The 14,539-nt window shown below is 50.3% G+C and overlaps 1 protein-coding gene across 1 annotated transcript; it reads right to left on the minus strand.

Moving 5' to 3' along the window:
- Positions 1-883: 883 nt before the first annotated feature.
- LOC120533120 (alcohol dehydrogenase class-3-like) lies at positions 884-14,303 on the minus strand. The gene is made up of 9 exons (XM_039759834.1): positions 14,219-14,303; positions 10,064-10,165; positions 7,807-7,948; positions 6,758-6,845; positions 6,004-6,223; positions 4,981-5,241; positions 3,400-3,532; positions 3,158-3,296; positions 884-1,079 (listed from the first exon to the last, which is right to left on the minus strand). The coding sequence occupies exons 1-9, from the start codon at positions 14,234-14,236 to the stop codon at positions 1,055-1,057; spliced, it is 1,128 nt and encodes a 375-aa protein (XP_039615768.1). The 5' UTR covers positions 14,237-14,303; the 3' UTR covers positions 884-1,054.
- Positions 14,304-14,539: the final 236 nt, after the last annotated feature.

A 14,539-nucleotide genomic window follows, 5' to 3' on the forward strand; every position in this document is an offset into this window, starting at 1 on the left:
CTTGAGTGGCTCAGACTTGAATCTGACTGAACATCTCTGGAGAGATCTTAAAATGGCTGTGCACCGACGCTTCCCATCCAACCTGATGGAGCTTGAGAGGTGCTGCAAAGAGGAATGGGCGAAACTGGCCAAGGATAGGTGTGCCAAGCTGGTGGCATCATATTCAAAAAGACTTGAGGCTGGAATTGCTGTCAAAGGTGCATCGACAAAGTACTGAGCAAAGGCTGGAATACTTATGGGATTTCTCAGTTTTTTATTTTTAATAAATTTGCAAAAACCTCAAGTTAACTTTTTTACTTTGTTATTATGGGGTGTTGTGTGTAGGATTCTGAGGAAAAAAATGAATTGAATCCATTTTGGAATAAGGCTGTAACTTTCTGGATGCACTGTAAATCGCGTTACAGGACGTTTGTGTAACTTTGTAACTTTTGTCGATGTACTCGTTGTGTTCTCCATCCAGTGCACAGTACACAGTATATGTCTGCACTGAAGGAGCAGCCTCGAGTCTCATGGTAAGATGACAATACAGTGACAATAAAAGGCATTCGATTCTTTACAAGCCGATGAGACCTTTGAGGAGAGCCCCGCTCTGGACGTTGACGTGTGCTGTTGTCTCACGATGTGCTGGTAAAGGCTGAGCGGAGGCCGCCGGCCATCTTTACGTGTGCCTCTGAACTTCTGCACTCCCGTCAGATATTTTATTAGAAGATCCGTCCCTCTGCCAAGTGGCAGCTGCTGCCTCTACGCCTGAATAGTAAAAGTTGATGTCAAATCCCAAGTCTTGTGTAATTTGCTTAACTGTTACCCCATCGTAAATGTCATTAGCCTTTTTATTTCTGTAAAATATTAACAAAGGGCAGAAGGAAAACAGACAAGAAAAACATGTGGGAAGCAGCCAGTTTATTTCACGACTGAGATGCACGACACACAGCCAGGCCTTTCGAGATTTTCTTTTCTCATTTCTGACTTTTAAAAAGTCAGATCTTCAGGCAGGAGCAGAAGCCACCAGGCATGTCCACCGGGGCGGGAGCTGCTCCTCGTCGGGCTGTGGCTTCTACATCTTCACCACTGTGCGAATGCTAAAACAGGAGAAGCAGGAGACACCGTGAGAACGTGAGCCTCGTTAGACCCCTGAGAGGTAGCCCACCATTGAGGACCCAGCTTTATGTGTACGTACCACCATTCTCATGAAGCTCAGATGGACACCTCAGACAAGTTCTACTAGTGCTGTGCCACAAAGGTTGTGCCCCCCCCCTCCTAACCACCCCTGTTTCTGCACATTTGACACAGCGAATGGCCTCAGACCTTTAGGAAGAAGGCAGCGTTACAGAAAGGGAACCCGAGGGGACACATTTAAATCATTTCGGGAACATGTGACAAAGTCCGGGTTACAGCGCCTTCCTGTCACTCCCCTTTGGTAGGTTTGTGAGCATCAGCTGTTTGATTTGGGTCCTCTCACTCCAGAACTTGAACGTTTGCTTTTGTGTTGTCCTGCTGCATGAGCCAATGACGCTTCAGCTTTAGGGCACACGCAGATGAGTGGACTGCACAATTCATGGCTCCTTCAGTAACAGCAAGTGTTTCAAAGCCCCCCACACCATCACCGCCATGTTGTACTGCAGGTCTGATGTTCTTACTGTCACGTGACAAGCGAGGGCTCTCGCGTAGTCCAATCAGGTCCACTTTTGACTCGTCAGTCATCAATCCAAACGTCCGATGTTTTGTTGCGCTGATGTTACTCTGCTGTGCTCCTCTCCCATTTCCCCCTCAGTCTCGTTCTCATTGTGGAGACCTGAACGCTGACCTTAGCGGAGGCTACATGGACCTGCAGTCCTCTGGATGTTCTGGGATCCTCTGTGACTTCTTGAATGAAGACGTTATTGTGGGGCCTTGCGGTAGCCACTTATCTCACCTTTCAGATGTTTATCGGTAGAAGGTCAGTTCTATTGGAATTACCTCTCTGCTCTAACGTCCCCACAGATATCTTTTCTCCAGTGACCCGTCATTTGTGTGATAGACATATGAGTAGCGCCCATTAAAACGTGGCGTCAAAATGGCGAAAGTTTCATTAAATATGAATTACTAGTTTAAAACGTTTCATTTAGAAGTCAATATTATGAGACGCGGCACGCAGATAGTCCTTAAGATCACGCCCTGCATATGTAGGAAGAACTGCAGCCAGACGTCTTGATAGCTGAGCGTATTTAGACTTGCTGGCTGCCTGACCGCTGGTAACTCCGCTTTGTATGCGACGCGTTATGCCAACCCTCGACTGAGCTATTTGTTCGCGGCATGCCATCAGCAACACGTTCCACATGGTGATAGGAAGCAACGGGTTGGCTCATCGATTGCGTCTCAATCGACCAACGTAATTGTCCTCCCAGTGATCATAAACATTCTGCAGATTGTCGGGTCTACTCTCGCTCAGTTCATCGAAAGCAGACCCCAACATCTTCCGGAGGAACGAAACTCAGTGCAATTAGCATCTTTGAATACAGTTATAACCTGGCACATAACGTGTACATAATACGCACGTACGCGTCCCACTCTCTTGGCCTCTCTCGCGGTTTTGTTGGAGCACATTTGTCGAAAACCAGTTAGCGAGTTTGTTGGCGCTCATTTGTCTATCGCGTTTTGATGGTGAACCCTTTCTCCACCCCAGATCCCCGATATCACACAATCCTGGACGCCTTTTTGTCCGACTACTCATATCTTAGCTGTCTTGGGAGTCTAATGAGACCGCTGGCTGAAGGTCTCCTTTCAAACCCGCTCTCCGTGCGTTTCTGCCATGGAAATCACCTTTCTGTTCTCCGTCATTCCCGTGCCGATGTTGTGGTGGCAGCTACCGAATCTCATTAACGGTCTTACTGGTTAACGTCCATCGCTCAGGTTTACAGTTTCACATTGGATTGAGTAACTAAGGGGTGATCACCTCCTGACACGGCCGATCCTGGCGTGGGCTAACTTGAGATCTACTGTGTTGGGTTAGAAACGGGGTTGTATGTTTGCGCTCGTTCCTTTTATCTAATGTGACGTTTGTTTCTAAAGATCTGAAGCCATTCATTGGGACAAAAACACAGCAAGTCACTTGTTGACGGGCGTTCACAAGGAGGCGCTGGCACTCGCTCGTCATCTCGAAGGCTCCTTTGTGACTTACCTTTTCCCAGCAGTCATCAGGGTGAAGGCCTCGTTGATTTTGTCCAAGGTGAGGTTGTGTGTGATGAACTCATCCAGCTTGATCTTCTTTGCCATGTAGTCTAAGACCAGCTTAGGGACGCTCTCCACACTTTTCCACCCTAAGATTGAATCGCAGTTTTCATTCCTCACTGCTGCTGTTCTTATTTACAGTGCCAATGGCAGGAAAAGGACGACGCGAGTAACATCAGCGTGAAACTTTACCTCCAAAAAACGTCCCCTTCCAGGTGCGGCCAGCGATGAGTTGTAGGGGTCTTGTGGAAACATCTGCCACATCCGTCCAGCCCACAATGATCCCCGTCCCCCAGCCTTTGTGACACGATTCAAGGGCATTTCTCTACAAACCCAACATGGATAAACAGAGCAAAATCAAAAACATGGCATCGGGGATTCTCTGGTGGGCAACAAACACCTCGGACGTCGTCACTTTGTCTCCTGATTACTATCAGCTGTCTTGTTGCTTTGTGGTAGTAAAAACGTGTTGGCTCATTTGGCCCCCCGAATGTTCCTCTACGACGCCACTAATCTTCCCCTTCACTGACCTCGCCAGTCGTTTCTGCACCAGCTTTACAAATGGCAGACAGAAAGTAAATGAATGGAACAAAACGATCAGAAATGCCTGAAGACAATACGCAACACGCAGGCTGACGCAGCTTTCATGTTACAAAAAGTCCATCGAGCAATGGTGCCCGCTCTGCCTAGCTTGGCATCAGATCATCGGTATACCCTCTGACGTCCTCATCATCACCATAGAGATTTACACCCTGGGTACAGCGAGAGCCTCACAGCCGCCTGCCGCTCATGAACATCGACTGAAGATGCCAACACCTGAGGTCGCCTCAAACGACTTGGAGGAGAAAAAGGCAGACGTGGGGGCACACGTGGCCTCATTGCCCCCATACTAATATCAGAAGGGCTACTGACGTCACTGGCACATGGGAAGGCTGGCAGTAAAAAGAAGACAGTGGTGAATAAAGGGCATCGTGACTTCAAAAAATCCAAGATGATAAAACATTTCACATCATCTAAACAAATGTGCGCAGCTCGTAAAAGTAACCAAAATCTGAGAATACAAAAATACAAGCGAGAGCCGCGACCAGAGAGCAGCTTTAGAAAAAAGGGCATCTCTGGGACAAACGACAAAAGGGTTTAGGAATCTCGGATAAGAAGGCGACCATCAAGGCCAAACCCCGAGTCGTTCATGAGCTCCTGAAGGCAGAGGAGCAAAATGGTGGCGATCGTAATTAAACAAAATGGCAGCAACAACAGTAAGCTTCTCTTTGAAAAACTCATGAAAGATTTACAATCTGCGTCCAAAAAAAAAAGCAAACTACGTATAAGAACAGTGAAAGTAACAAAGGAAATCGTGAAAGAAGTCCTCCGACCTGAAGAGAATCTCCAACTCCAACCGAAATTTGACGCAGCGAAAAGCAAACAAATGTGAAGCAATGAGAGTCTGAAAGTCCAAAAGGAAAAGCAGAAAGAATCACAGCAGGAAGGGGCAGAAGGACTGAGGACGTGAAGTGCCTTTTAAACCTGCAAATCACGCATGCAGAGGTGAGCACAAATCCCCTGAATGTTCACTTCAACTACCTTCCCGGCTGAGCCAGTGAAGCTTTAAATTCATTTGTTAATCTAGACGGACGGCCATTAAAAGCTTTATCAATATGGTGATATTCCTTCCCTTCTATTTGCCTCTTCATCCACTCACTTAGCTAGGAATGAAGGGGATGTTCAGGCTGACATCACCATCCCGCGCCCCAGGCCTCCATTGTCTGGACTCACCATAACCTGAACGTTGCCGACACACTCAAAGGAGAAGTCCACCCCTCCATTGGTCATCTCACTCAGCACCTGCTGGATGGGCTTGTCGTAATCCTTGGGGTTGACAAACTCCGTCGCTCCAAAAACCTTTGCTATGTTGAACTTGTCCTTGTTGACGTCAACTGCAATGATCCGAGATGCCCCTGCCACCTTGCAGCCCATGACGGCCGCCAGGCCCACGGCACCAAGGCCAAACACGGCACAGGTAGAGCCTGGTTCAACCTGCAGGAGAGGGAGAGATTAAGGAGTCAGGGCGATGGCATCGAATGCTCCTTCATCCATCCATCCATCCGTTTTCCAACCCGCTGAATCCGAACACAGGGTCACAGGGGTCTGCTGGAGCCAATCCCAGCCAACACAGGGCACAAGGCAGGAATCAATCCCGGGCAGGGTGCCAACCCACCACAGGACACACACAAACACACCCACCCACACACTAGGGCCAATTGAGAATCGCCAATCCACCTAACCTGCCTCATCTTCCTCCTTATTCTTCTTAAACGTCTTTCTTGTTTTGTGTCTGCTGCCCTGGTGAAAGTGACACAATTGTTCTAATGTCATGTTGAGTCTCAAGCAGAGGACGCTGGACGGGCCCCCCATCAAAGTCTTCAGAATCCTCACAGGCGCCAATGGAGTGCATCAGCCAAAGGGTGAGGCTGCACCAGAGGACTGAAGACTGAAAACAGGAGGCACTTCCTTACAAAAGGAGTTGTGGGAATTTGGGTCGAAGCACAAAGCGCTGGTGTTGACAAACTCTGAGGAGTGTGCGGATGAGACATTGGGACATTTCAGCTGTGAGCTCAACAAACAAGTGACAAATGGGCTGAGTGGCCTCCTCTCTCTTGCTAAGTATCGTCCGTTTTAGTCCATCAGGTTTACTAAGGACTTACTTTTATGAGGCCCTGTGTGATCTGCTAATGATGAAGTGGACCTTCTGAAACCAACCTTTCACTCCAACCACGTTAACGAAGACTGACCGCTGACCTTGGCCGTGTTGAGGGCAGCTCCGTATCCAGTAGAAATGCCACAACCCAACAGGCAGACTTTATCAAGAGGAGCTGCGTCGCTGATCTTGGTGACGGCGATCTCCTGGACGACGGTGTACTCGGAGAAAGTGCTTGTCCCCATGAACTGAAGGATGGGCTTGCCCTTGCAGGAGAAGCGGGTGATGGGGTCAGACATGACGTCGTATCGCTCGTCAGACCTGCAGGAACAAGTGAAGAGCCCTCGGTTACTCTTTGTCATTTTTGTCATTGCCTCCTGTGCAAGTTGAGTTTCTGTGAAGATAGGAGGGCACAGCGCATCGGTGTCTTCATCTACGCATTGACCTTGTCTTGTCAGACACACAGTATCGCACTCGTGCGAGTGCTGTGACCAAAGTCATGGCCTTAGGACCCCTTGGCTGGCTACCTCTGAAGTGAGGCTTCTTACCTTGTGCAGATCTTGAGAGCTCTCTCCATGTGTCCTCCTGTTGCTCCCCTACCTTTCAGTCCACAATGGCCTTCTGTTTCATTTACCCAGCATTCTTCACATCTCAGCCTCATGCTCGCTCACACCTAAACCTGACTTGACCTTCTCCTCCCTCACAACCGTCTGTACCTTCAGAACGGCTTTGCCATTACCAGAGGTGCCATGCACTCAAGTGCCTATTGACTCGGGCGTGAAGTATGAAATGATGGCGTGAGCCTTCTCACCAAGGCGTGAACATCACCGCTACTCCTGCTCCTCGAAGACTTACCAGCTCTTCTCACATAGGTTGGTTTTGGGGTTCACGCAGAACTTGCATTCTCCACACTGGGAAACAAAAAGAGGGATGACATGGTCACCTGGGAAAAGAAACAAAAGGAATGAGCTGAAGGAGCTGAAATGGTGTGCTGGACACAATAGTCACGCTAGTCACGCTGGGCTCATGTTGGCACGTGTAGGATGTGCAGTCGTAGTAAGCATCTCATTCCTTAAATGGAGTGGGTGATGGATCACGGACGTCTGAGATGTTCCAGTGGCCTAGGGAGGGACAAGCAGACTTATACTACTGGTCACTGCAATTGGTGTGAAGCAGGGAGGCGGCTTGTCCCCATTGGTCCAGAGGTACATCAGGGAAACTGGACTAAAGTAAAGACAGGGCCACAAACAGGTCTCGATCCCTGTCATTGTCCATCCATGGAGGAGGCCGAGTTATCGCTCGCTCCATTCAGGATCCACGCCGAGCCCACAGCTAACTGGATTATTTACCCGGCACTCCTCGTACTCCGCTTCTTTATAGCTTGGGAATATTGTCTGTAACTCAACGCATTTCTCCTGCCTCTTCTTGTATTCTGCGTATTACCGGGAGTCACAAGAGGAGATGTGGTGAAGCTCGGTACCTGGCAGGGTGGTAGGAGTGCGAGAGTGAAGACATTTGGTTAAGGAGCAAGCTTTAGAAGTGAAGACAGGACTCTTGGCCAATCAGTGAGGAGGAGAGGTGGGCATTTCATTCAGACTCTCAAAAGGTGCACATTGCAAAAGATCTGGAGGTCTGGAGAGCTCCTCCATACACACGTCCTCGCAGTGTCCATAGCACTGGATGTTTCACACAGAGAGCAGAAAGAAACTCCAGAAGTGAACGAGAAGTTCAGATTGCAGGCCACATTGGGTTCTACATTCGAATCTTTGTTAAGGAAAGTCAGAAGCCATAGAGGGTGCTGGAGAGGAGCCTACAAACCTCGGCCTTACAGCACCAGTGGCCAAAGTCAGCCGAGGAGAGTCCAGCAAGCCGGCCTGGCCATGAAGATGGACTGACTAACTCACCAGGTTTGAATTTGGTGACTCCCGGTCCAACGCTCTCCACGATGCCAGCACCTTCATGTCCCAGAACTGCTGGGAATCCCCCTTTTGGTCCACCTTCATACAGGAAGTACAGGTCAGTGTGACAGACCCCCGTAGCGATGACCTGAATGGTGAAACAAATACAAGCTGAATTAGACCATGACTGACCACTTCTAACCCAGGCACAAATAAAATAAATTGAAGTTTACCGCTCCTTACTATCCCGTGATTCTTACTGGTGTGTGGCACACCGCACCGCTCCCTGGTGCCAGCCTTCCCCGAAGTAATTAGCTTGACGGCGTCACTCACTAGCGGCTGAACTTCCAGGCTTATCAGGTCCTTGTTGTCAGGTGCCCAGAGGCCAGTGAAAGTCTTACCTGCATGTGTGAATTCACCTGAAACACATCGCTATTCTCAGACGCCATCGTTAGGGAGAAGAACAACCTGACCTGACGAATCTCAGAAGACAGAATATGGCGCCGTCTACCATTAGGAGAGGCTGGAGGTCCTGAGAATCTCAGGCAAACATTGAAGAATTGCACATAGAATAAAGGAAATGAAGAACAATAGCAAGAGAATAATTACAGTGGAGAAGGAATTTCTTAAAGAACAAAAAGGGTCAAAGAGCAAAGCTGGCAGCAGACCTGACGAAAGACTTCAGCGCTTTCAGTTTGGCCACAACAGCCACAGAAAACAAGAAACGCCCCCTCCTGGTGATTTCTGGGGGCTGTCAGCGAATGTGCATGCAAAGAGAGGGAGGCTGCCCACCTTCTCGTGACCACATCGACTGTCAGAACCATCAGAGTGCAGGACCCGATCATCTGAAAGAGCCCATCCACACACGTCCTCTCAGTTTCTTAGAAACCGAGAGCAGGCAGGAGCACCTGAAGTGACAGAGAGCAGCCCAAAGTGACCTCCAAATGAGAGTGAGAAGCCAATGAACCATCGGTGCGGGATGACAAGTGGAGTGTGTTGAGAATTAGCTGTGCAGTAGACATGGGGGATATGGAGGCTTGTGCTCTTCTGCAATTATAATCCTAACTTCAGGACTCACTGACGATGACGATGGTGGGTGGCACTGTGTGACATGTGCATTTCAGAATGTCAGTGGACTCTGAACACGACCCAATAAGGACCTGCAGCTCTAATGTCTGTCAATTGTATAGTGCGCCTTTTGTGCCTCTCGGTATCGAGGTAGGGCACCTCTCCTTACTAACCCTCGAGCCACATGGGGGTGAGGTGAGGCGTGGCATGGCGTGGCGTGGTGATTAGCCACAGGGACCCTGAGTTCAGCCACTAGAGGGCGATGTAGTCAGAGATATCTCTGGTTCAGTGTGACTAGCATGTGAGATTGTCACTCGACTCCACACGCGCGATTGTATAATCGTCTAAACAGAGAGCTCGAGAGGGCCTTTCATATCAAACTGTCACGTATATAGTGCCTTTCATGTCTGCCTGTCACCTGCGTGGTGCCTTTGGTGCCTGCCCGTCTGTCTATCTGGACAGGGCGTTCTGCTCACTGTTTCATCATGGCACCGCAGAGTCAGAACTTCACTGGGTTCTGTACATGGGACCATTGATTCTATTATCTTGTGCCTTTCAGATCTGTCTGTCATGAATCCCGGCACCAGACAGCACAATGAAAAACAGGAACAATACATTTCATTGATGTAGCGCCTTTCCCATGAGCCTTTGAACTCCTCCAACTGTAACTAACCACCCAAGCGTAGACAGACTGGCGACTGCAGTTCAGTAAGCCCGACAGAGAGTCGTTCACATGGCATCTCGCTGAAGACCTCACCACTTAGACTGCAGGGACGTACAGGAGTCATGGCCGGCCAGCCGGCCGCCCTTCCTGACCCCATTCAGAGGTTTCCAGACCCACAAGCACAGGAGGGAAGGCAACACCTAAAGGTGACCTTAGTAGAGACGAGTAGACATTGATGTGCTGAGGACAGGCGAGGGTCACGGGCGCACTTTACGCTGTTTTGTCGTCACAGTTCTTACAAGTCAACGGTGAATGACGTACTCAAGGATAGCAGTGGGAGAGAAGATGGAGGGCAGGAAGCACAAAGAGTTCTGGGAATCGGGGACTAGCAAACTAGCAAGTCATGGAGCGGAAGCAGAATCCCGGACACGCATGAAGCAGCCTCTGAAGGGACAGGAGGCCATCTTAGCTGTCAGCTACACAGACGGACTGGAGGGCCTCCTGTCACTTGTCACATCTCTTAAGTGTTACCTTTATGCGAACTTCATGGGCCTCTGGTGGTGCCACCTCGATCTCCTCGATGCTCAGGGGTTTGGCCGGCTCCCAGGCTACGGCCGCCTTGCATTTGATGACCTGTGGGCGAGCAGAGCGCCATATGAATGTTGTCCTTTACTCTCCTGTCACCTTTGTGCCTGATTGTCAGTGAAAAACAAGCTTTGGTCATTTTACTAATCAAACAGAATGTTGGCTCAGAGGTTGTGGCCAGCGCCATTTATCAGATTAAGTAAAGACAAAGACTGCGCTTGGAAAGTGGCCAGCGCTGAATCTGCTCTTTCTAATAAACGCTTGGCCACTGTTCACTTGTCCTGACGTGAGCCTTTCCAGCTGCCACCGGAATGTGTGGGAAAAGCAGCGTCTGCCGCGAGAAGAGGCACTTTACAGAATTCTAATGCCACCGCCTCGCGGGCTGCTTTGTCTCACGTGGCACGCGTTCACCAGCTTTAAAAGGAAAGAGTCCGAGTGGAGGACTCAAATGAAGGAATTGCCGTGAACCCCTTTGAACCTCTCATGCGGGATACTTGGACGTGAAGACTGCTGCCCAGGGCTGATTGGCAAAGGAACGGACACTTGAAATGTAAAGCTACACCACGAGGGGGCAGCCCACACCCCAAACCAAATCCCACCGCCTCCTTCAGACGCCTTCACGCAGCCCTTTGGGTGTCTAAATGGGCGCTACGCCAAAGGCAGGCACCAGCTGGGTAAGGGGTCACCTTCCATCCCCACCTTCCTTTACAAAGTGAATCTGAAATTAGATGGTGGGCACAGTGGCATTTGACTGGAATGCGTTATCAGCAGTGGGCGCTTGCAGTCTCAGGCTGGTTTGTTACATGGGGTAATTGGGGACCGTGCCCACAGAGGAATTGCACTCAGAATGCCAGAGGGCATGGCTGCTGGCACTTTAACTTTGTTAATTTGGCACGAGGCTGCCCCAGCCCAGAAGTGACTCTGTGGCAGGATTTGGACAGCGGGGTACAGCAGCGGTGATGCTGAAACGTTCATTTCACTGTCCACCTCACAATTGTGAAAGCCAGAAGTCACTAACAGGAGTTTTTAGGGGGGCTTTTTTATGGCAGAAAACAGGGACCCTCCCCTTTGACACTTCCATGACCACCCCAGAGGCGCAGCACATATTTTATGAAATGCTGCATGTTCTCCACATGGAGACCCAGCAACACACAGACATTCTGAGACCCTCGCTCACCACCAGGACCACCCAGCCCAGCCGTTCTGTTCCATGACCCCGGCAGATGAGGCTGAAGATGTGCAGACGCCGAGCGCCGGGGAGCTTCGAGTTCCTTTTCTGTCTCACTAAATAAAGTCCCCCTGTCGGTGTCGGTGACAAGCCTACCGGGCAGACATTCTGGGTTTTGAGTTGTCCACCCAAATCTCGATGGCCTGGCCCTCCATGGTGGGCTCAGAACGGTGGGCTCACTGCTCTTAACGTGGCCCCGGATCAGATGAAGCAGGTTGTGTTCTTATGGGCTGTAAAATGAAGAGGAGCATCAGGGATGTTGCAGAAGGTTCTTGTCGCCCTGAGCGAGCTTTGACTCTGCACGTCTGCTGTTTTAGTTCTTCGAGCTTTAAGGAAAAGGAATGAAGGCTGGAGACTCAAACTTCTCAGCTGCGTGGCTTTCATCAGGTGGGTCACTGAAGAGAAAGGAGCAGGTGACAAATAGCAAGCCAGGGCAGAGGAGAGGAGTGAAAGGCCACCAGAGAAGATGAAGGGACATTTTCTGGCCTTTGATGCACATCACCTTTGTTTCAGGTTTGCCGTGTCACACGTGTGTGACCTCAAAGTGCTGAGGGGACAGTTACGTGCACTCCTGCCATTACTGACTCCTTCTCCTTTTCTAGCCATGACCAGGGACAGCCATAAGGACAGTGATGTCACTTGGTCGATGACGATGTAAGCTCCCCCTATAATGACGGATCAAGTCAGAAGGTGGCGTTCACTTGAGAAGCTGCGACTCTGAGGCTTTGCTACTCTACAGGTCAGAATCGACGGACCCTGATGGTCCACTTCACTCACCTCGGAAACCTTTGATTGATTGATTTTTATTTCCCATCTTTAAATGGGGTAGTCGTGGGGACCCCAATGAAGACCCGACATTCACCAGAATGAGCCTCCAGCCCAGGACCACCCGCCTACACTTCTGTGAATGTATGTGACTGTCGTAAAGGAGCGTTAATGGAAGAGCTGAGGAGAGATCATGTCACACACACGTCACCCACACGTCACACACCGCGGTACGTCTTACGCTAAGTCTTCTTCAGATTTAAAGATTGATGGCCGTCCTCGAGGTCACACTAAGGCCTCGTCGTGAAGGCCACTTCTGCTGATGGTCGCCCTGTCAGCTCCAGTCTGCTCATCGGACCCTCGAGTGTCTCTGAACATTCTGACCTGTCACTTGTCACCCGATGTTAACTCCATGAACCTGAAGAACGTCTCCGTGCTCACATCACTCCTCACGCTTTCTCTGTGGCCCCCGTGTCCGGTCATCTCCCGTCAAATTCCACGTTACTGCTCGCTTGGAAAGCTTGCTGTGCTTTTGGACCTCGACCTCGAGTGGTCTTTTTATTCCTCACAATCCCCTGGCTGCTCCCACCAATTAGACCTGTGCTTGTAGTGCGCCACATGGTGGTCCGACATTCAGACGCACCGGAGACAAGTGAGTCAGTTTTTGATGTCCATCCATCTGAGCATTTTCACCCAGAGCAGCGTGACGGGGAAGCTGGAGACCCCCAGTGTGAGAGAATATGGGGACCCATCAAGGGGTCATATACTGTAGCTTCGTAGATAAAGTGTTTGGAGTGCAGGACACGCTAAGAAGAAATGTGAAGCACTCGTCTTAGGAATGGCATGAAGAGACACGCAGTGGGTGGGTAAGCAGAGGAAATGCTTAAGGGGGTCTGAGAACTGACTGAGTGCCAGCTTTCAGGTCCAAACAGCAAGGTATGCGCTGAATGTGCGAAGTGTTTACTGAAGACGTGGATGTAGCAGAAGGAGACCCCCATATCGGGGCTTACTGTGGGTGTGTCGGCCAAGGAGCCAATCAGAGTCAGCGTTCATGCGCCACACTTAACGTGACGTCAGTTATCCACAGACGGCTCTATGGAGCTCTCCGTCTTTCCTTGGTGACCATTCTGTGTGGCCCTCTACATGATGAGAGATGACAGACGAGCCTGACTGCTGGCTTTATGAGATGGCCTTGGGGTAACGACAGGGCGCCATCATCCAAAGTGACCCCCACTTTCTTTAAAGTTGCTATTCTGTCATTTTAAATTTGCCCCATTCAAAGTTTTCTTTTTGCTCATCCTTGTCACTGGCATGTTGGACTGGCATGTCTTGGGGTTTATCTGTTAAGCTGCTTTTATAAACTCAATTTGATTGTCCAAAGTGACTTACAGATGAGGTCAGCATAAGAGGGTCACTTAGGGGTTTCTGGGGCTGAGTCACACAAAATCAAACACAGTGGGCACTGGAGCCCACAGAGGAGCAGCCAGCAGGCCATTTCAGGTCCACCTGACCCGGTGCCAGTGTGGGTGCCATTGTGCGTTGTGGACCCTTAATGCACACATTAAGACAAGAAGCCTAAAGACGCATCACTGGCCCCACAAAGACATTTAGATGAACTGGGGACACTCAGGGGCCGGGCAGCTGCAGACATCATGGTGACAGCCCACCCTGACTGCAGCTGTGTTCCCTTCTCTGTTTGTGTTGGTCAGAGATGGCACATCTCATGAGTGCCAGTGCCAAGAAGTCGTGACCATAATTGCGGATGGGGGACGTGATGTCACGGCTCACTGGTTGCTCTTCTCTAGTATGTGATGCCCCGTGAGAGTTGTAGAGATGTGACTCCCCCTTACATGGTGCCCCATGCTGAGCACAGCATATCAGTGGCACAAACTGCTGATGGAGGGCACTCATAACAAAAGAGCAGCCCACCGAGAGCCTCCTGTCTCCCAAGAATGTGAAGAAAGCAGGCGCAGACCCCTCTGCTCACCTACACCCAAAGTGTTCAAACTCGGAATGTCAGCTCGAGGATCCTGGCACATTTGTCAGACTCGGATGGCTGAGGCACAAACAGAAGAAGAAGAAGAGGAAGAGGAAGAAGAGGGACGTACCTTACCAGCTGTTGCCATGATCAATTCTGTCTGAAGGTGGGAGAAGGAAAAAGCAACTGGAGGCGGGCATTGGCATTTTATAGAGCAGACCGAGTCGGGCTGATGCTGAGAAGGCGGAGCCTCAGACTGGCGTGGCGCCCGCTGCCTATCAGCCTGGGTCAACAGAGCGGCAGCTGCGGGACGGGAGTGGAGGCGGAGGCCACGTTTAAGGGCGGCTCTCCATCTTCTGGGGTCCATTAGAGGGGATGAGGGATCGGCTTGAGATTTAAGGCTTCAGCTGACACACGGCGAGTGAAGACCACGCACCACTCTCTCTTTTAT

This window comes from Polypterus senegalus, chromosome 7 (assembly GCF_016835505.1).
Source record: "Polypterus senegalus isolate Bchr_013 chromosome 7, ASM1683550v1, whole genome shotgun sequence".
Taxonomy (NCBI): Eukaryota; Metazoa; Chordata; class Cladistia; order Polypteriformes; family Polypteridae; genus Polypterus; species Polypterus senegalus.